Consider the following 21,454-nt stretch of genomic DNA (forward strand, 5'->3'; position numbering starts at 1 on the left):
TGTACAAAACTGGGCCGCTTTCGGATTAGTGCAAAACTCAAATTTCAGATTAAAGCAGGGATCGATTCCACGGCAATCTGCGAACCCCGCCCGGACCTTATGCGAACCTTCAAGCGAAGAACCAATGTCGTCGAAGGTAGAGACGAACACTGAATATCCCTATGCTGAGCTGGGACTGGGCGTTCGGGAAGACGCGATGACGGTTTTTGGCCGCATTGCACAGACACCCTGTACTCAGACTGGGAGGAAGCGGCTTCTCTGTTACGTGTTGGCTGAACTGCACATGAAGAACAAATCCATCAAACCCCTTGTGCAACGAGTAAGAGCTGTGCTAGGAGATGTCAAATCTCTCGAAAGTAAGATATACAATGCTCTCAGGATTGGCAGACGATGGCGTGCTATTGTCTCCCGGGTTTCCCGAAAACCAGACAAACCGCTTACTGGAATCCTCCTTGCTCTCGAAAAGGGATACATGTAAGTGGAAAGCTGGAAACGCACGCTTGTCGCTAATCGACCAGTTAGCTGGGAACGTTGCACTGAGTCCGAATTCCAGACTGCTCTTGACAACCTTCCGACTACGTCGGACATATTGCTAAATGCACAAGAGATGGGTCCATTTGCTAACGCTGTCATAAAAGAAATAAAATGTAAGGTGCATAGCTCTGGGTGCAATACTATGCTTACGTCTTCACAGCGTATCTTAACTTTCCGGACCATGGAAAATATATGACACAGATTTACAACCGTTACGAGGGGTGGAATGAACCGGTTTCAGGCCTCGATTCCATGTCCTTAGCCATAGTCTCCGTGGTTATTCCACATCTGAAGGTCGCCGGGTCCGCTGATTCTGCGCGTCTTACGATTCTGCTGTCATTCCTCGCGGACCACGATATCCCGATTGATCTCCTATATCGTGGGTCGTCCCGTCGCAAGCGATGGACTGAAAACGGGGAGATTATTGAAGCAGATCCAGCCGAATTGGGACTTTCTGAGCATTTGATACGCGTGTGCGCCCACGACAGACTGACGAACACTTTGTCCGAACTCCAGTCACTTTCAGCTATTGTCTGGACATCCGATTCAAAGTTCAAACTGAGGGAGAGAGAAAGGCAAGAGATACAGGAGAGGCTTCCTACCAGTCTCCGTTCCTTCTGGTGTCTTCAGGCTCTCATTTTCGCATGCCGTTCAGTTCCTTGGAAATATTTGGAGCATATGTAATTTCACGACAGCCATTCAATCTCTAGTGACTAACATGTGCACAGGGAAACTGACAAAAGCCTACTTCTGTCTCATATCCGACACGCCCTGGAAGGGGCTCGCCGTTGGTGTAACTTTCAGGCCATGACTCGTAAAGTTAGGGTGGATCTCGCTCATAGCCTTATGGAATCTTCGCGTTATTCTGTTATGGAGTGGAAGCAATTCGCAGTCAACCAGGCAAAAGAACTCACCCTTGGCCTAGACGATAGTGATCTGCGTTCACAACTTGCGCAAAGACAATGTCTTCTTCATCGACTCTCTGGTGAAACCGAACCTGCTTTTACTGCCTTGATGGACGGCTTACCACACAAGACCAACAGAAGGTCACATGCCATATACGGGCATACCATTCTCCAACGCGCTCTCAATCATATTCAGCTTGATCAACTTGACAAAGCAATTGCTTCGCTCGCAGAATGGCAGCCGGTTTCCCAGCCACACTCTGCAATGGAACAAGTGGTTCTTTTCCGTCAATACCTTCTAATGGGCAAGATTTTACGTTATCAAGGTCACTTCACGGCATCTTTACAGTATCTGCAGGGAGCTCAGAACATCACAAATACCGCCAAGGACCTTGTTTTCGTCGAAGATGCAAGTGATCTGGCATGTAACTTGGCCGATACGTATCTCGAGCTCGACGACCCAGCTGTGGCCGAAAGTTGTCTTCGGGCTGCAATGAAACATCAAGTCCCGAAGCAAGCTGCATTAATGATTGCTCTGGCAGAATGTCTTTTCGCGCAGGAGAGGTTCGTGGAGGTGGACGAAATACTCCGCCACATATCACAGTGTCAGTTAAAACTTATGAAGATGGACAAGTTACGGCAGTCTATAGTCCAAGCCAAGTTATCGCACATTCGAACCCAATTCGAAGAAGCCTTCCGCTATTGGACTGAAGCTATGAGTAACCTTAGGCGATTCACCTTGGCTAGCGGTCGCACAACACGCATAATTCTGCTCTCTCAGTGTCACGTTTTACATTGCCAAGGACTCTATGATATTGAAAACCGAACCCGGGATCAACTGGATGCTCTTGAAAGATGTGCTGGCATGAGTGGAGCTTCATACTGGGTATCTGGTTTGCGTCATTGGCTGCACTTCCTAGAGTCATGCAAGCAGTGATGACCAAGTGTGACCCTTTTTGCGAGTCAAGGATAGCCATATATACAACTACGCCACTATAAGGGAAAGCTATGCGCTACCTCTATCTTGTCCGTTATTGGTATAATCTTGCAATTAGTTGCGATAAATATCTTTTATTTGTGGTATACGTTCTTCAATTTCTTCAATCATAACGTGAGAACAACTGGGATGCCGGAAACAGGGGAGTATTGACTCGATTCCGGCCGTTCTTAAAAAGAGGACATAATTCTTATCCGGCCGCTCCAGCGGATTTAATCAGGCGAAGGGCTGCTCCACCTCATTCTAGATGTATATTCGGAATTTTTACGGGAGATCGTACAATCTAACAAGGATGATCCGGTTGGGGGCTATAAGAATGACAAGAGGGCTCATTGCTGTGCTAATTAAATATTTCTGGAATAGTATTATGTATATATAAACTAAATTTATACTGAGTCTGAATAGTAGAAATATTGTCATTTTTACCTTAAGAATCTTCTACTGCACTGTGATTATTAATATTTTATTATGTATTAGTTTTCCCTGGGCTTTGTCCTCTCTGCTTGGGTAATAAGAGTATATAACCTGAATATTTTTTTCAAGTAATAACGCGAAAAAAAAAAAAAAAAAAAAAAAAAAAAAAAAAAAAAAAATCATACTAATTAGCTATATTAATAGTGAGTACTTAGCAATGATAGACAGAAAAAAGATAATTTTATATATTTATTCTTGTTACAAGGGCAAAGTATCTTTGTCTGTTTTGGATCTGTAACGCCATTTTCATAATATTAATTTAATTAAAGAACCCCGTCGTAACTGCATTGCCAGAAAGTGAGACTGGGCCTCTGAGGATGGCACTGCTGAAGGACCTTCGAAGAAGATACAATTGTCCAGTCAGTTGGATAGTAGTGATGCTCCTGTACACATTTTTATAAAGATGTCCAAGAATTCAATAGCAATCTTCAACCCTCACGAATTTATATTCATGAGGTTATCGTCGAGGAATAAACCTAGGCTCAAAGTCTGATCTATCTACAGAACTTGTGTAGATACTTTTAAAAAGAACGGTAGTTGGTCTGGAGCCCTTACTGGATAAGTACTATCTTCTCTTTCGACGATCAAAGGCTGCATTTGATCACCTCTGTGCTGCCATACACATGGCAAGGTAGCCGGTAGTATGTAATATCTGACAACGAATCACGCGATATGCGACAGCTCTCAAAAGTTGTTAATTAATAGGTAGGTCCATGATGTCATTCCATTTACATAGTCGCATTGAAGTGGCTTATTGGCGTGATTTGGCGTGATTTCGTCTTCGCCGCGGTCAGGTGGCTCAGGTGTTTGCGTCTCGGGGGGTTCCATTTGTATGTAATAAAACTCTTTTTGCGAGCATATGAGGAAATAGGAGATTGAACAGGGAAAACCTTTTAGCTACCAACAATCTCAAGGGAGCTGCTGCCGTACGATCCTTCTGTAATAGCAACATGATAAACGCAGTAACGTCCTAGTCTCTACAAGTGTCACAGTAGAACGGCTTGCTCTCCTTCACCACATTTTCTTTCACCCCAACCTATTTTGGCAAATAATTTCTATCGTATCTACTCGAAACTACGCATTCGGGTGCCTGGGCTCCGATATCATATGATTTTCATTTAGAGTCATTTGACGCCTGGACCAACTCGTTTTTCTGCTTTGACTCTTTAATATATCTCATAATCGACAGCGCTTCTTTCTTTGAGATTTTGCTCTGGTCCTACAGACTGTGCTCGGGAGCCATAGAAAAAAAAAAAAAAAAAAAAAAAAAAAAAAAAAAATTAAAAGCCCATAGATAGAGAGAAACTGTGCATAGAAACACGCGCTTTCCTGTAAGAGAGGAAAATCCAAGGCAGACCAGTGAGTAGCCCGGCATGACGCGCTAACTTTGGAAGACTCAATCGACAGAGAGCGAGGGCATCAACGCAGCTGGTCCTCTGGAAGAGCTTATCAAACCCAGGGCAGAAATCAGACAGCGAGATGATGACTAGCACAGGGAAGAGCTCAAACTATCTATATCGAAAATTTAGTGCTGCCCCAGCAGAGGTTCAACGTGAGCTAGAAAATCTAAGCAAACCCTGAAAAAACACTGCAATTTGTCGCAAACTCATGGTACAACAACAAGAACAACCATGCTGTATACAAGCTAGCCTATACATTCTTAGTACAGAAAATGGGTCAAGAAAAAAGTCCCAAAAAGCCAACGAAAGAAAGGCCCATCAAGGGTTGAGGCGAAGGATGAACTGTCGGCCATCTAATGTGTTAGTATTGCTTTTTGTAGCGGCTGGTTCCCCTCTTTACATTCGTTTGTATAAACTTGACGAAAATCTGATGATGAAATCATATTTTCTCAGAGTCCTTTTTTTATCTCCTCATGTAGCATGGAATGTGCCTAACGCGGATACAAGAATAACAAATAGTTACATAGGCCAAGTTGTGGCAGTGTAGGATTGTACATACTCGTCTGCCAACAGAATATGTTGTTATCCCCTTTGCCTAGTCATGGGCAGGATATGTTACAGTAGTGTTACGTCCGGGAATTTAACTTCCAGAAATAGTATGAAACTGCTTCTGCAAATTGGTATCACAGTATATACTCTATAATGTCTCCGAAGCCCTTTGCTAGCCCATAGATAGTCATAAGATGAACCATTGACTGACTCCGACTTGCGCCACATTCTCAATATTGCAGAGAGACAGAATGATGACGCCATCTTTCGGGAGAAACCGGTGATAGAGCACGTAAGGAACGAAATTGAACCACGTCAAGGAATGACCGGAGTTGGCGCAGGTATGCCCGCATCAATAGGGGACTTGAATTGACCTACTAGGCCATGTTTGGATAATCAAAGCAATAGCTGCCCCTAGAATGTTCACTGCACAGTACGAATTCTTTAAACGCCCCCAGCGTACATAGTAAAAGTACATAATTGGTATGAAATTCCGTGATCGCTGGAAGCCTCTATGCGAACGATGTTCGAGGTAGGATTGGGGGTAATAGCAACCAATCAACTCCTTTGTATCTACCAAGCTGGCATTCTTAGGCCTAGGTCTCTTGCCTAACTAATCATACATTATGTAGAGAATGAAGCTCAAGACAAAGGGCAACTTTGTAAAATTCTTGACAAGCCTTGCTAGCTCTCGGCAACAGCTCCCCTTTTCTCATGCTAGACGCTTTGCATGTATCGAAATTTAATCATTCCTAAGGTTTTCCTTTGGTTGACTACTATCTACTATCCTGTGCTACTTTCCTAGTTAGAATAATATAGGGACTGACATTCATGCTACATTTGCTATAATCCCAACAATGCTGGATTCTATAGAGCTTTACCCTGCGGAATTTGTGCCGCGTATTCCAATGACAGGGTATCTTTGTCATTCTAATTCGTCTGGGAGCAGATACTGGCAGAATTTGGTATATTAGGCGACAAATCGCATTCTCAAAGAGCGATTGGAGGCAAGGTTGGTGAACACTTCCCCACTGACAATGGGTTCCATTCATACTTTAGACAGTGGACCACTACCCACTGGTAATTCTCATTCTATTTTATGAAGCAATGGTGATGGATGCTAATACGTCAGTAGATGAACTCGCAGGGAATTCCGGTGAGCGTCTAAATACTGAAGCCTTGGATTCTCTTGAGACATTTGCGCAGCGACGCGTGTTGGACACTGTCTCCCAGCTTCGGAAATGCGGGCTGGACAGCGTCTTATCCTTACCGCAATTAGTTGTTTGCGGTGATCAGTCGGCAGGTAAAAGTTCGGTACTGGAGGCATTGACTGAAATTCCCTTTCCGCGCAAAGACAATCTGTGTACAAGGTATCCAACTGAGATAATATTACGGCACGGAAAATCTGATTCACTCCAGATCAGAGTGATACCCGACTCTGAACGCTCCGCTGAAGAGCAGAAGTCAATAAAAGCCTTTAGGGAGACCATAACAAGCTTCGACGACTTACCTGAAGTTATGAAAAAAGCAACGGTGCTGATGGGAATTGATAAAGTGCACGATCATGAGGGCGGCAATGACAATCACCGGCGAGCATTTGCACGTGATGTGCTCAGTGTTGTAATAGAAGGGGCCAAGGGCCTAATCGGCCGCAGCTCACGGTTGTCGATTTACCTGGGATAGTGCAGTCGCAAACCAAAGACACCACGCAAGCAGACGTTAATATGACGGTTGAAATAACAGAGTCCTACATATCTCAACCACGTACTATCTGTCTAGCCGTCATTTCAGCAACCAATGATTATGCCAACCAACCGATTCTCAACAAAGTCCGTCAATTCGATCCCAAAGGGGAACGTACACTGGGTATCATTACTAAACCTGATCGGCTGCCGCCTGGCTCGGATACGGAGAATCAATTTCTACGGTTAGCTAGAAACGAAGACATATATTTCGAACTGGGATGGCATGTCTTGAAAAACCGCAGTTTTGAAGAAGCCGGATTTTCAATTCAGGAGCGAAATAGTTCAGAAACAGCTTATTTTCGGAAGTCAGTATTTGGAACGCTTACCCCCGCACAAGTGGGGATCAAGAGTCTCGTGAACCGTCTCAGCAAATTATTGTTTTCTCATGTGCAGCAAGCGCTTCCCAGACTTCAGGAAGAGTTAGATGAAGCTTTGGAAAATAATAGAAAAGAAGTTTCTGTTATGGGAGAGCCGAGAACAAGTCCAGAGGAATGCAAAATATTCTTGACCCGATTGGGATTGAACGTCTATGAGATATGCAAAGCTGCAGTCAACGGTCATTACGAAGGGCAATACTTCATATCTGAAGGGAAAGGGGCTCATATCCAGCGTTCTGCATTGGATCGACGCCTGCGTGCTGCAATTCAAGTCATGAATCAAAAGTTTGCGGAGGAAATCCGCATTAACGGACATAAATACCATATTAATGGAATAAAAGAAAATGCCGCAAGCACGAAGCAAGTGGACACAGAGCCTCCTGATGAAGAAATTTCAGAAGATGATGAAGACCTACTGTTGAGAAATGTTGCAACGAATCAGAACCATCGGCCCTTCGCGAAATTCAAACGCCCGCAAAAGTTGTCACGCCGCAAGGCTATTACATGGGTGAACGATGTTGTTATTCGAGCAAGAGGACGGGAATTACTCGGAAATTTTAATCCTCTTGTTATTGCCGAGCTATTTTGGGAGCAGTCATCTAAATGGCATTTGTTTGCTGAGGCACATATAGAAGAGGTATCAGGTATCTGTCAACGTTTTCTCGAAGGTGTCCTGAAAGACAAGGCCCCCTTGGATGTGTTCCATCGCTTATGGCCCACTGTCTTGGAAAGAGTCAAGACGAGACACCGAGACGCGCTGGAAGAGCTTGGCAAGATTTTGAAAGATACCCGAAGTTACGTCATTAATTACAACCATTACTACACCGATACCGTTAAGAAACGGCAGTCTGAAAGAAGAATGAACCACATGAGCGAATGTATCGAGAAATCGACGAAGTACAAAAAGCTTCCAGGATGTCAGTCGGACCACACGTTTCCAGACATCGACGTTGGACATGCACTGGACCTCTTCGCGGACCGCGTAGATCCCAACATGGACAACCATAGCTCTGAGGAAGTCCTTGATTGTCTTTTTGCAATCTATAAGGTATGTACTCGCTCATTGACTCTAGCCAGAAGCTTATAATGAATGGTATTGCAGGTATACCAGAAACTATTCATTGCGAATGTTACCGTACAGGTCATCGAACGACATATAGTGCAAGATTTGGAGCTGATATTTTGCCCACTGACTGTTGCAAAGCTTTCCGATACTGACGCCGTCTCTTTAGCATCAGAATCCTCAGCAATGGAAAGACAGAGAGCGTTCTTGGTTGGTAGGATTGGGAAGTTGGAGCAAGGTCGTGCAATTTTAGGAGAAGTCATGTCAAGCAATATTTGAATTGCATTAATTAGAGCCTGATAGAGGATCTATTCGCAGGCACCATAATACTAATGTTAATTTCTTTTCACATTGGGCCTTCATGCAAGAGGGCTGTGGGCCTCCTGGTAGATAAGAGCGTTCTATGAGTAAGCGTATATAAAGGCTACCAGAAACTGCCCTCACCACCATTAGTTTTCTCTTGAACCCAATGACTATTGGACACACCAATCCATTCTTATAAGAAGGTGCGCGAACAGGACATAGTTACTTCATCCCCCCTGTAGCGACCAGGGACTAGGCCGTGGCGTCTTGCGCTAGGTCCAGCCATGCCATGGTGGAAGATTTCGTTTGAATGGATGTTCGGGTCTTTTTATGTGGCCCACGAGGCGAAAGAATCTCAGAACATCTGTACCTGTACAGGATCTCTTCTGAAGAGATAGCCAGTGTGTCTATTAAAGTGCCTTCAATTTACTGGCTTGAATAAGGAAGCAACTGTATCCATGTGCTAGACCATATCCACAAGTCACGGAGGATTTATTTTTTTTTCTTAATTCTAACTCGCATGCGCCTTGCCTAAAGGTGCACCTGATCTTGTCAAAGCCGTAATAATGGAACAGGATGCAGTAGGAGGCTAGTGAGGCCCAGGGACAGAGTTGGGGGCAGCCAAACTTATATTCAAGAAAATAGACATCCGATTTCCTCCTCTTGGGGCAGATTCGATGACCGTTGGGCACTCGAAGCGGAACGATCAAGACAAGTCCTCTTACAGTACACTATAGGGCCTCGTTCACGAACCTGCAATACCTATGCGGACAGCCATGGGAAAGCTGCAGCATTTCTATGTCGAAAACTGCTAAAGTTGCCGAATAGAGTAAGCAGACAGTCAAATATACCGGCTCCAACCTGCGGGTCTTCGGTCCTCCTAGAGCGCCACCAACTCGAGTTGGGCGGGCTGGACTAATCGCACCGATCATGCTGGAAGTATTATGCGAATACCTTCTTAAGAAGCCTGGCTTGTACCTAGACGAGACGGCAATTTTCGCCTGCGGCGGGATTGGTCTATATGTTGTAGCCAGCAGTATAAGCAGGGCGCTTTCCCCGGTCGGTTGATCCAAACAATAGGTCTCAATACAACTTCCTTCTCTCCTTTCTTTCGACGCCCTTCCTCCTTGGTAGTACATAACTCACTCAGTGCAGCTAATTGTCAAATTATCAACGGATGGCTGCCTCCGCGGCTAGCAACCCTGACCTTACGACATTACTCGCCCGAAAAATTACGGTGGGAACCAGCCGGAAATCTTCATTGTTTTTACCGCAGCTGCATTTGAAACTGTCGCCATGTCCTCAGCAATATTAGTCAATTCGCCAACAATAGCAATGGACCACATCGCATCAGCTTCTCTGCCTAGAGCTTATACAAGTGCGTGGCCGTGACAATCATTCTCGGAATAACAAGGACCACGTCAATAGACGTCTAAGAATCTCAGTCTTATACGGTCTATGGGCCAGTCTTATGTGCGTTACTGTATCAATAGCGCATGAACTACGGTACACGGTCAGTTCCAGTGAATTAAGGGAGTTGAATAGCGAGTGTGTGAACTATAAATGCACGTAAGTAACACCAACTATATTTCTTTGGAGCTTCCCTTGCAATATATATAAGTTTCTAAATTATTAGTTCGGGTAATCACGCTCCCACATAGGTCGACGATGAAATAGAGAGCAGTAAAAGACTTTAACATCAATTTTCTCTTTTCTTCTATTCAGTTGTATAGGACCAGTGAAGACCAGTTTTTGTCCAAAGGCGATGACATGTAAACTTAGGCGTATTATGACATGCTGTAGCTCTGCTTACAGCATAGTATATCTGAATAAGAATCTGGCATGAAGATATTCCTAGAAAGTTAATCTTTATCTGTATATTACGTGTTAAAATTACGAGTCATAGAGATATCTAATTACTCTTTTCCATGAAGAGTACATGAGAGCTTGAAACTGTGAGATACTAAAGTAATACAGTATTAAATAAACTTTATCTAGAATATAAGTCTGTAAAATATATATGAGCTGTCTCATCCTGGTAAGCCAGCCCTGTCCAGGCTTTATAATATATTAGTCTGTACATATACTAGCAGGTAAGAACTAATACACAGATATATAAAAATAATAGAATCTAGCAAACGTGGCAGACTCATAAGAAAAATAATTATCATATTAGAATTAGCTCTGGCTAAAAATATAGCATTGAATATATTTACTATTATTATTTAGAAAATTTATATCTGAAAACTATGAATACCACCACTATAGTACTCAAGTTAGATAATTGGCTATATAACCTTCCTCGTCTTCCGTGTTGGGGAGTCAAATCCCCAGCTGCTGATCGCGCCCAACTACGTGCGGTTGGTGTGTGGTATGTAACGTGAAGCTGTAGAAGACCCCCTGGGAGGGTACAAGCTCTGTTGCCCCGAAGGAAGTCCGCTCGACAATTCCGGCTTACAGCATGTCAGGAGTACTTCCATGCAAGGGCTGTGCTATAGTTACACTCTCAAATTTCAACAGAGCAGGGAGAGATGCCAAAGGAATGTGAAAACAGGTGCCTATATAAATAATGACGTTGATGTCCGGGGGTATCCAAAAAATCAAAATGACAGTCAAGCTTGAGGCCCAGATTGAGGTCGACAGTGTCCTCGCCGAACCCGCTTTACTTGAGGAAATTGACAGGTTATTCGCCTGCAATGTGGGCGAATACATCAATCTACCACAACTGGTCGTGGTCGGAGATCAATCCAGTGGCAAGAGCTCTGTGCTGGAGGGCTTGACAAAGCTGAAATCTCCCCGAAACACTGGTCTTTGCACACGGTTTGCCACGCAGATCATTTTCCGGAGAGATCCGAGCTTGAAGGGGAGGAAAATCTCTGGCTTGATCATTTCAACAACGAACAAAGATTTAAAAGGATAACGCCAGTTGGAGTATGTCGGATGTGAGTGCCTCAACGAGGCGGAGTTCTAGATTTTGTTAAGCGAAGTAAGTAAGCGCCCGAAAAGAATGTGGGTTAAATTTAACTGTCCCAAGGTTCATAAAGCTATGGGCCTCTCAACATCTGCAGGAGACAATTTGCCCACGTTTTCCTCGGATGTGTTTCAAGACCACAACACCTGGCTTGACTTCCAATTCAGACATTGCTCTTGTGAGAGATATGGTACTCAACTATATGAGAAATCCTCGCTCAATGATGCTAGCTGTCGTTCCAGCCAACGTGGATATTGCAACACAGGAGATCATAGAAATTGCCAGAGAATTGGATCCGGATGGAATCAGGACACTGAGATGCCTTACCAAGCCCGATCTCGTGGACGAAGGAGCAGAAGAGAAAATCATCGACCTAGTCGAAGGGACCCAAGATTCGGAAGAATTAGGCTGAGTGGTGGTGAAGAATCTCGGCCAGAAGGACCTCCAAGATCCCTCTAAAGATCGTGACATTGCAGAAGGCGTTTTCCGACGTTCGCCTCCTTGGAATCGTCTGTCTAAAGACAACTATGGTATTGAGGCTCTTCGAGCACGATTGCAAGCGCTTCTAGCTTCTAACGTGCGGCGAAAATTTCCGTCGGTGAGTGACATCCTGTAACTGGTGCACAATTAAGCCTGACCAAAGATAATAGGTGCGATCCGAAGTCTTGAAACGCCTCAAAGAATGCAAGAGAGGTCTGGAGGACTTAGGCGAAGAGCGTGAATCCACAGAAGAACAAAGATAATATCTGCTCGAGATTGTATCGAAGTTCCAGCGTATCACTGAGAATGCACTGCAAACAAAATATGGATCACAAGATGCATTTGATGACGAGCCTGAACTACGCTTGGCAACCTTGGTTGCAAACCGCAATGCATTGTTCTCCGTGAGATTTCTGCACATGGCCACACGTACGTCTTTATGTCTTATACTCATGACGACGATGCAAAGGATCAATGTAATCGTGCAGTGGCTTCACCGGCGAGATATGCTCACTTGCAAATCGATCACTTGGATGCTGACGATTTTGAAAGCGAAGAGGGCGCAAACCTATCCTCAGCAGGAAGATCAACAGCTGCAGCGATATTGAGGACATCTCACATGACTGCGTTCCAATCCAAGATCCGCAGACACAAGGCACTCTCGCTTGGATTAAGAAAATCTATCGAATGTCTCGTGGATTCGAAATTGGTACTTTTAATTTGACCATACTCTCAAGCGTACTGAAAAAACGGTCTGCAAAGTGGCCGTCTTTCGCCGAGGGCTACATCTGTGATATTATATGTGTGGTTCACACGTTTATCAAAAAGGCATTGACCATATCCTGTAAAGATCAAAGATTAGGTCAAAACATCCTTTCATTCCTGTTGGACGAACTTAGCGACAAGTATCGACAGGCGCTTTCGAAAACGAACTTCCTGCTCCGCATCGAGAGAGAGAGTAAGCCGATGACGCAGAACCATTGTTTCAATAGCAATCTGCAAAAATGGTCAGAGCCGAACCTACTTAGGGATATGTACTCACTGACATTCATTTTAGTCGGCAGGAACGCATCACTTCCGAGGCGAGGAAGTCATCGGTCTCCGTGGATTTCGACAATGATCCAAGTGTAGAATGTGTTCGACTTTCTGACCTAACCCAGATCCATCATGTGAACAATATGGAGCAGACTGTGCAAGACATTCACGATATATTGAAATTGTACTACAATGTTGCTCGGAAAAGGTTTATTGACAACATGTGCATGCAAGCGGCGGACTTTTATCTAGTCACCGGACCAGAAGCTCCGATGAGATTGTTTTCTCCCGCTTGGGTCTACGACTTATCACCTGAGCGACTTAATAACATCGTTGGTGAAGGATCTTCTGTGCGAAGGAAGCGCAAGCAGTTAAGAAAGCAGCTCAAGGACCTTGAGACTGGCCAAAGCATTCTGGTTTAGTCTGGGAGTGTCAAGCCGAGAGGCGAGATAGTTAGGCAAAATACGAAGAACGAAATACGTACCGCAGCTGAAATTCTTAAGGTACTTGGTTTAGATTACTGAATAAATGAAAGTGTAAGTGGTGTCACCAGTACTGGAACCATTGTAATTGATGTCACAAAGAAATCTACAAAGCTGTCTTCTTGATATATATGTTGATGATGCGCACAGCCCATAGAGTTGCAGATGTGTATCTAGTCTTAGGCAGAGAGGATCTACCAGGACGGTGAAGAGTTTGATGGTTACAGTATTTCACTACAGAGAAAGGCAGGGTACGGAGTGTGAGCCCGCAGAGCTCCCATGAAACAGCAAATCTTCTCTTTTGCATTTCTCGTTGATAAGCTGTGAGGATTCTACTAACTCGGAGTATGAGCAATCAATGTCGCGGCTAACGCGAGCGTGATTTGACTGCGGCGTATTGTTCCGTATTGAGGAAGCTGTCCAGGGGTTCAATTTGAAGCCCGCCTGGGGAGTCCGAATGCGCACCGAAGAAATATTATGTTCTCGGGTTTCGACCACTGGGCTTATGGCGTAAAAGAAGCCAACACATTGGTATACTGAAATTTATATATACTATTAACGTAGTCTACTACAAGTGTGAGCCTCGTCGCTCGCGATTGTAATCATGCGCATCAACGGTCTATACATTTCGTACTTGAATGGCCAATGTTTCTTTATAATTATATATATGTAACATGACCAATACTAGCTACTCCAGCGTGTCCGGCACAACCGGCTTCTGATAACTCCGCGAGACACTTAGAGAATCGACAGGCACGCCAAAATTGAATATATTGCCCACTCTAAGGGATCGCTTATCAAAACCAGGTCAGCAGGTTGATAATTTTGCTCCGATGCTTGATTCAATGTCGAGCATGGCCGTGCCGGGCATCCATTTTTCCGGGCCGATATGACCCATGAGAATTCGTCGCGCCAGCAGCATTCCACCCCAACAACAAAAACCTATTTCCAATCCAACCCTACCAAAAGTGGGGTTGTCGGGAATGTCGACCAAATTGACCAGAGTGCAACGAGTGTGGACATACTGATCACTTCTCACGCAACAGAACCTGATCTCCTTTCAGAATTATAGACGGTGTAGGTTGCGCATTTGCCAAAGAACGAATTGGGCATCATATATGGAGAGCATGGCATTCTTCCTTAATTGTTCCTTGCTCCATTTTACCGAGGACAGCAGCTGGTGAAAGTATACAGAATTCTACTCTCAGATTCAGTCATGCTTCTTCCCATAGTTATGACTATATGGGAATTATCCACCGCCATGGTGAGCACACGCATGGCCCAACCCTTGAGAACAGACCGGGTGGTTGGGATTGACAGACCATATGTAGATTTGGGAACTTGTAATCCACCAAAGGAATTCGGAGGAATTCGGAGTCGTGGAACGGTCAGCTGGTATGGCAATGCAACGACAACTTCTAGATAGAGGGGGCTGACCAATTCCAGGAAGTCCGTTCTAGCACATCGAACCATCCGTGTTGCGAAGCTACCAAGCTTGCTATGAGGCGTGAGTTGGGATTCTCTTGACGCAACGTTCACTAGGGGATCATTCAGATGAATCGAATAAAAGACGGGGTCGAGGACCTCACAAACCACACCATGCGCACCATCCTCATCGGCCAAGATAGCCGACCTAGAAGCCCCCAAATCCAATGCAAGTCCCCGGTTATACTCTACAAGCTGTTGATCAAGCCGGTGAATTAGCAAGCCTTTGACGTCGAACATATCAAGACCGGGCCGAACAGATCAAGGCCGGGCTTCTTGAGGACTGGCATGTCCATTCTTAGAAATGCGGTACACTTTCCCTGACGTAGCGATCAGCTTCCGGCCATCCTTTACGATTCTTCTCCCAAACGACTGTCAGAAAGTTCTTCCTTCACGTGGCCTTGTTGTATTAGCCTTTGCGGTCATTTTAACCAAAGGAATGCCTGTGGCGGCTGTAGGTAGACCAGATAATTGCACGATTTACCTTACATTGTCTACCATACAGAATTCAGTGAGCATACTCCTCAGCGACGTGGGAGGTCATCTCAGAAAGTATCTGGACACAAGAACAGGCGCTTGTATCACTGACTTCCACTTGGGCCAGCCATGCCAGCCGCAAATAGAGACGTTCCTGGCACGGCTGAACTATCCCCCGCCACAGCAGTTGACTCCCAGTCCGGCTCCCCGTGAAATCCTAGCACGAAACTCGTGGGAAATGTACGAACCTTGTGCAGGCATCGACTATGGGCGAATTATGGTGCTGGCTAGGCATCGAAAGAATAAGGCCAACTTAGTCCACATCCAAATGCAGGCTGTGGAGCGATCGGCGATAGAGATGTGTGTCCAGATGAACGATCGGCTCGCTTATCGCAGCATCCCACGCCTTCTAGATGTGTTCCAGTACGCAGAACGATATCTTCTTGTGTGGGAGCCATTTGAGTGCACTCTCCACGAGGCTTTAGCGTTGAGTTGCCACATCGCCGAAAGTGAAGTGGCCCAGATCTTGTGGCCCGTGGGTGCCGTTCCCTTTCTACTAGATGCACGATGTTCATACCCAGTTCACAGGTTTTAAAATGCCTTCAGTTCTTACGCGGCCATTCGAGGGAGCTAGCCAGCCTCACTCCTCGAGATATCTTGTTCACCGAAGAGGGTGAAATAAAGATCGGTACGTTTGTCCCAACTGCAGACTGTACAACACTGACATCAAGTGAGGTATAGCGGGTACTGAGAACAGTCGCCAAATCGACCAAGTCGACCCTTCCCGTATCGACGCAATGGCTTCTACTTTTAATGCTCTCCGGTCGATTATCGATAAGATCATGCAAAAAAAATGGCTCCAAATTTACCTGGAGCCAGGAGATGCAACGCTTTAAATCAGCGCTGGCCAAGAGCAACTCTGCGCGGTGCCTGGATAATCTATTGTCGGTAAGTTGGTTCATAATCCAGCTTCGTCGTACGATGTGGCTGCTGACCAGAAAGCACGCCTTTTTTGGACAAGTGACCGAGGAGGGAAGCCTGAAGTTACTGGTAGAGTTGGTGAACGAAACCATTTTCCACGAAGTCCAAGTTCGGCGCGAGGGCACTCTTGCCAGGGCAAGGCCACTAGCGAAGCTTGCGACGCCGTTTACAACATAGGTGGATGGCAATGCAGTAGCATAAAATATGCAGTTGTATTATGGAGGCTTTTGGACTAGGGTTGCAGGCAGCTCGTGTAAAGATTCTCAAAGCGCGTACGACGGCTGATGTCATAACAGAGCGCTCCTCGAAAGAATGCATTAGTCAGTGTGCCAGAGGTCCACTACACTACCGTCCTCAGAACAGATGGCTGAAGATTATTATGATCAACTCTCCAGCAGCTGCAGTAAGCGCTGATAATATTGCTTAACAATATGCCACAAAGAAGAAGGTGACCTAAGTACCCGTCCTCATGCCTGTCCCTATTTGGTCAGACGGATCAATGTGCAAGCAGTCAAGCAAGAGGGACTGTAGAGCACTTCCCCTTTCGATGTCGGAAGTGGGCGGCGCACCGGATGGAAACGCTGCAAATGTACCAACACCCACCGAGGCAGTATATCCTTCTTCATCAGTAGAGAATCGCCTTCAGGTCATCATCACTGGACTCCCAACTTAGAAGCGGTACGGGCCTCCGTACAGTTTGCCATCGCCACAGGCCGACTCGACGCCATTTGACCATGCAGACAAATACAAACCACCCAGTCTTCCCGACCTAACTCACACCAACCACCTCATGGCGGATGCGGTAGACGGGCTTCAGCTACTGAAGTTATGATTATGATCACTGGAAAAAGCGCCTCCAAACCAGCCTACTACAGTAACGAATTGACTAACTCACGAGAACTCACTCCGATATTGACAGATGAGACGACATAAGCTAAGAGTGGATTGGTGTGGGGTTCTAAAGAAAGAAGGCACATGTAAAGAAGTGTTTCTTTAGTGGTAGTTGCCCTTTCGGCTTAGCTGCGAGATGTTACAGTATTAAATATGTGCGTCTGTGTTTAACAATCACATTCCATGTGCTATATGTGACGAAGGTTTTGAACCGCTTTGTGGCCTGCCCATTTCTCAAGCTATAGTAGGCTCAGACATTCGGGCGGACAAAGGATAGCAGTCGAGAAGATGTCAAGATCCAAACCCAAGCCCTTTTAAAAGCATTTCTACTCCCATTCAACTTCGCCCCTCTCTCCTTAAGAAAAGCTTCTGTTGCTTTCAGGTTGCCCGTTTTCGTTTTCGGGTTACCTGCGTGAATAAGATAAGACAATGGAGTGCCATTTTCATAGTCAATAGCATTGATGTTTGCTCCGCGGTCCAACAATATTTCCGCAGCTGCCAGTGAACCGTGTTCAGCAGCCCAGGAAAGAGGTGTCCGGCCGTGCATGTCTCGCGAATCAATATTTAGCTTATGTTGTAGGAGGTAAAGAAGTAGGTGGGTACAATTACCCATGGCAGCATAATGAAGAAGGGATCTTTTGAAAGTGTCTCGTCTTTTCAGCGTTTGCAGCAATTCAAGCGATGTACGTGCCTCTTCGAGGAACTTCGAAGCATTCTTGTCCGCCTCTAGGATGTAATCATTCCTTAGCCGGTCAAATTCGAGAGCGATATCCGCTGAGCGGGTTTGCTGCTTCATGATGATGATGATGATGATGATGATAGAAGGGAAAAAGAGAAAAAGAAAATGCGCTCTTTATAAGTTTTCCGGCAATTACGAAAAATCCCGAGAGATGTACGCCACATATTCGGAATTATTCAATCGGAGGACCATCATTTCTTAATCTCGCCTTTGATTAGCATCGTCAATTTCCGAATGGCACGGTCATTATTCTTGGCACCTTCAGCCGTAGTTAGTGAGGCAGGATTAAATGTAAACACGGACAATTTTCGACGATGAAACAGGTAGATTCGGCAACGCTGCATTCTCAGGATTAGCTGCGCTCGGTGGTCAGCAACATCTATCAACAGAAAAACCGCTTTTCCCAGCGTGGTTGACCTACAGAGCTGCACCTGAACTTGTAATCCAATGTCATCAAAGGGGGCCCTTTTGAAATGCCCAATACCCTCATGAATGTCTACCACCTTTACCCGTGTACCGTCGCTGGCTGGAGAGCATATACGTCCCTGGTTTTCCATATCTTCCAGATATGTTAATTATGGATATTAATTCTATTTATAGTATCTGGCTGATGATAGCTCCGCAGCGTGAGGTAAGTTACAGTTTTTGTAATCTCAGCACGTGGGTTAAGCGATTCCTTCACATATCAACCTTGGGGAGGAAATGGGAGGGTGGCAGAGCGGGGTCGGAGGTGGTGAAGCTGCAAAGAGCAACAAGGGCCCGTTTAAACGGGACCGTCAACCGTTCAGACAAGGTCATTCACCACATCTAATGCGCCATCATTTGTCAGATGGTGCTTTATGGCAAGTGGATGCGGCCATGATAAGAGACGAAGTGCGATGAGAGCACGACGTGCTCCGTGTTCTTGTCGTTCGTTCGTCGAGAGCTCTATACAAATTTAGATACATCATAGTAAACGATTCGACAATTTTGAATGTGGAGCTGTTGATTCTAACCGAAATTGTAGCCGCCCCGGACCATCATGCTCTAGCGAAGGCAAGTGTCTTGTCATCAGAGAACGCGGCAGTTGCTCAACCTGACTGGCTTCACCGTCCTTGCCCAACCCTGGTACATAACACAGAGTCGCAGTTATTATACATGCGGTTGACTACTCGAACCAGAGTCATAACGGATATTGCAAGTTATGGTACAGATTTACCACCAATTCTGGTAACCCGGAATCGTCTAACCTCGGCAGGAGTACGGCCTTCACTGCGAACCTGCACGCGCATGAGCCATCCATCAAACTGGTACTGTACGAACTTGACAGACCTAGTAGAATATGATGTTGTGGATCAGTAAGTTCGTTAAGTAATAGTCCACTAAATCCTCGTCCCTAGCGGTGCTATGCAGACGACTACCGTACTATCGCTATCTGTCAATATTAGCCATGTCCCCGTGTTCTTTTCAGCTGGCTGCCATGGTCATCGGTCCGCAACCCCTTGGGCTACTCTTACTTTAGAACTCGAGGATACGAATTATCCTCTCATTGTAGAATACAGGGTGTTGAAGCAAGCAGTCATGGAAATGAGGGATTCACCCACACCACAGTAAGACTACTGTATCATCGTAGATTTTGGGACCCAATGCAAGAATGTGGCGGTCTGGCTAATTTCCAACGCCACTGCCGGTCAGCCCTCGCGGCAGCAATATCTCCATGCCGCCGCTTTCGTGTCTTGTCCACTTATACCATATGCTGCCTTCAACTGTAATATGGGAAGGTATCCTCCAAAGGTATTTAAAATACGGTGATGCCGGGTGCGACGTCTCGGAGCGGCTAACGATTCTCGCGGCCATGAACTCCCGCACACCGTCTCGGGCAAACTCAGTCACAGTGTCCGCCTCGAGTCCGGCGTCCATTGCCGGGCACACTCGCTATATAGAGATGCTGTTGGAAGTCGACCATATGCCGTGGGTCTACAACATCATTGCCAGCGTCGCACACTGGGTGCTCCTTGCGGGATATCTAGTGATTCCTGGAACATTCACTTCCTTGCAGAAGTCGGAAAATCTCGAGCAGGCTCTCATTGGCAACGGTGCTAACAAGGCCGTGTTGAATAAGATTCAGAACCCGCCCCTCCTCGCGATTGCCTGTGTGTTCTTCGCAGTAGGGACTACGCTTCTGACATGGCTTTGCTGGACATGGCGCAGCAATTACATTTGGCTCGTCGGTCGGGTATTTATGTACGCAGACCCAGCTATGTATCTGTACACCCATTGTTTCGTATGAAAGCTGATTGGAGTTTAGGCCGGTTGCGATGAATGCAGCTGCGGGCCTCGCTACAACATTGATCAATGTATACACCGCGCAATCAGCCACTTGGTCTATCATGGCTCTGGTCACCACGGTGATGGTCGGAAGTGCCTTTTTAGTTTCGTTATCGCTGACGGTTCTGTATAAATACGTCTTGTTAAAGAAGGTCGAGGAGGAGCACGAGATGGAAATGCGTACCAGGACGCCTACGTCGACCGACAATCATTCTTGAACACGGGGGAATAATCCCTTGTCAGAAAGTGTCGATCACTTGGGTGCTGGCAGGGTTTGCGTAGAACTGGAAATCATTTTCGCTCTCATACGCGTGGCCAACCTACAGACACAGTTGGACGATCAATTGTAATCAATCATGCGCTTCCTGCTTGTACGTAGTGTGTGAGCTTGAATAAATGAAACAAGATTTCGATAGCGGCTGCCCTAAAGTACATGTAATTGCATCTGCGGTCTTCGTGCGGGATGTATGACCACGATTTAGGCCCCATGCCAACATTGGGGACTCGAGGACGGGCACAACCTTGTTCCTCTCGCCAGTGGTCCGATCTGTATAGCGCATAATGATGATCTAACTTATATCAAACTGCTTTCCTCTTCACGGGATCAAATATGTGACACGACACGTTCGCGTTGCACTCCGTGTCAAGCAGTACAATATTATCGGTCCGTGACAGTCTTTTTTCCCAATAGATGCATCATTGTACACACACACACACAATTCATTAACGCCCGGCGGCTTAGCCGAAAGGGCAACTATCACTAAACTATCAACACGAATTATAATGTACATCTGCGGTATCTCCTTCGAGCCCATACATAGATCCTTTCAGTATATGTCCTCTCAGCTGTCAATATCGTAGGAATCCCTGTGGGTTAGTAAATTTGTTAATAGACTGGCTTGAAAACCAGCGTCGCGGAGGCAGAGGCTCATATTGCCACGGCGCAACACCGTTTTTGGAGGCGGGCCGTGAAAATTTGGACCGACCTCCACACGCTCCCGGATACCAATCCGCTCCGCCGAACTACAGCTCGGATCAGGAAATTCAGACGGTTCCACCGTTCGCCGCTGTACCAGGTGGCAGACGCGCTGAAGAATATTGATATGGAAACACTGGAGACTATTAACCCGTTTACATTAGCACCATGGGAGACACGGATGCAGACCGATGGCGAAGCCATGCCGGACCCACAGTCCGTACCAGGTGGGTCAATACAGATCGCGACCAGCAGCTCGGCACGGAACGGGATGGTAGGATTT

The 21,454-nt window shown here is 45.8% G+C and overlaps 9 protein-coding genes across 9 annotated transcripts; 8 read left to right on the plus strand and 1 right to left on the minus strand.

The window, feature by feature from the left end:
* Nucleotides 1-124: 124 nt before the first annotated feature.
* On the plus strand, nucleotides 125-2,376 carry AKAW2_50278S (uncharacterized protein; the record flags this gene model as incomplete). The annotated part of the gene is made up of 4 exons (XM_041690077.1): nucleotides 125-474; nucleotides 523-647; nucleotides 695-1,214; nucleotides 1,263-2,376. The coding sequence occupies 4 exons, from the start codon at nucleotides 125-127 to the stop codon at nucleotides 2,374-2,376; spliced, it is 2,109 nt and encodes a 702-aa protein (XP_041543699.1).
* Nucleotides 2,377-5,896: 3,520 nt separating this feature from the next.
* Nucleotides 5,897-6,542, plus strand: AKAW2_50279S (uncharacterized protein; the record flags this gene model as incomplete). Its single annotated transcript, XM_041690079.1, has 2 exons — nucleotides 5,897-5,939; nucleotides 5,995-6,542. 2 exons carry the CDS (start codon nucleotides 5,897-5,899, stop codon nucleotides 6,540-6,542), a joined length of 591 nt encoding a protein of 196 aa, XP_041543700.1.
* A 713-nt stretch (nucleotides 6,543-7,255) lies between these two features.
* On the plus strand, nucleotides 7,256-8,323 carry AKAW2_50280S (uncharacterized protein; the record flags this gene model as incomplete). The annotated part of the gene is made up of 2 exons (XM_041690080.1): nucleotides 7,256-8,029; nucleotides 8,084-8,323. 2 exons carry the CDS (start codon nucleotides 7,256-7,258, stop codon nucleotides 8,321-8,323), a joined length of 1,014 nt encoding a protein of 337 aa, XP_041543701.1.
* A 2,629-nt stretch (nucleotides 8,324-10,952) lies between these two features.
* On the plus strand, nucleotides 10,953-11,267 carry AKAW2_50281S (uncharacterized protein; the record flags this gene model as incomplete). The annotated part of the gene is made up of 1 exon (XM_041690081.1): nucleotides 10,953-11,267. One exon carries the CDS (start codon nucleotides 10,953-10,955, stop codon nucleotides 11,265-11,267), a length of 315 nt encoding a protein of 104 aa, XP_041543702.1.
* A 175-nt stretch (nucleotides 11,268-11,442) lies between these two features.
* AKAW2_50282S (uncharacterized protein) lies at nucleotides 11,443-11,730 on the plus strand (the record flags this gene model as incomplete). Its single annotated transcript, XM_041690082.1, has 1 exon — nucleotides 11,443-11,730. One exon carries the CDS (start codon nucleotides 11,443-11,445, stop codon nucleotides 11,728-11,730), a length of 288 nt encoding a protein of 95 aa, XP_041543703.1.
* Nucleotides 11,731-12,237: 507 nt separating this feature from the next.
* On the plus strand, nucleotides 12,238-13,255 carry AKAW2_50283S (uncharacterized protein; the record flags this gene model as incomplete). Its single annotated transcript, XM_041690083.1, has 3 exons — nucleotides 12,238-12,507; nucleotides 12,561-12,805; nucleotides 12,856-13,255. 3 exons carry the CDS (start codon nucleotides 12,238-12,240, stop codon nucleotides 13,253-13,255), a joined length of 915 nt encoding a protein of 304 aa, XP_041543704.1.
* Nucleotides 13,256-15,605: 2,350 nt separating this feature from the next.
* On the plus strand, nucleotides 15,606-16,435 carry AKAW2_50284S (uncharacterized protein; the record flags this gene model as incomplete). The annotated part of the gene is made up of 4 exons (XM_041690084.1): nucleotides 15,606-15,812; nucleotides 15,866-15,965; nucleotides 16,035-16,225; nucleotides 16,280-16,435. 4 exons carry the CDS (start codon nucleotides 15,606-15,608, stop codon nucleotides 16,433-16,435), a joined length of 654 nt encoding a protein of 217 aa, XP_041543705.1.
* A 964-nt stretch (nucleotides 16,436-17,399) lies between these two features.
* On the minus strand, nucleotides 17,400-17,945 carry AKAW2_50285A (ankyrin repeat domain-containing protein; the record flags this gene model as incomplete). The annotated part of the gene is made up of 1 exon (XM_041690085.1): nucleotides 17,400-17,945. One exon carries the CDS (start codon nucleotides 17,943-17,945, stop codon nucleotides 17,400-17,402), a length of 546 nt encoding a protein of 181 aa, XP_041543706.1.
* A 1,675-nt stretch (nucleotides 17,946-19,620) lies between these two features.
* AKAW2_50286S (uncharacterized protein) lies at nucleotides 19,621-20,413 on the plus strand (the record flags this gene model as incomplete). The annotated part of the gene is made up of 2 exons (XM_041690086.1): nucleotides 19,621-20,111; nucleotides 20,176-20,413. 2 exons carry the CDS (start codon nucleotides 19,621-19,623, stop codon nucleotides 20,411-20,413), a joined length of 729 nt encoding a protein of 242 aa, XP_041543707.1.
* Between the last annotated feature and the right edge of the window lie 1,041 nt (nucleotides 20,414-21,454).

This window comes from Aspergillus luchuensis, chromosome 5 (assembly GCF_016861625.1).
Source record: "Aspergillus luchuensis IFO 4308 DNA, chromosome 5, nearly complete sequence".
Lineage (NCBI taxonomy): Eukaryota > Fungi > Ascomycota > Eurotiomycetes > Eurotiales > Aspergillaceae > Aspergillus > Aspergillus luchuensis.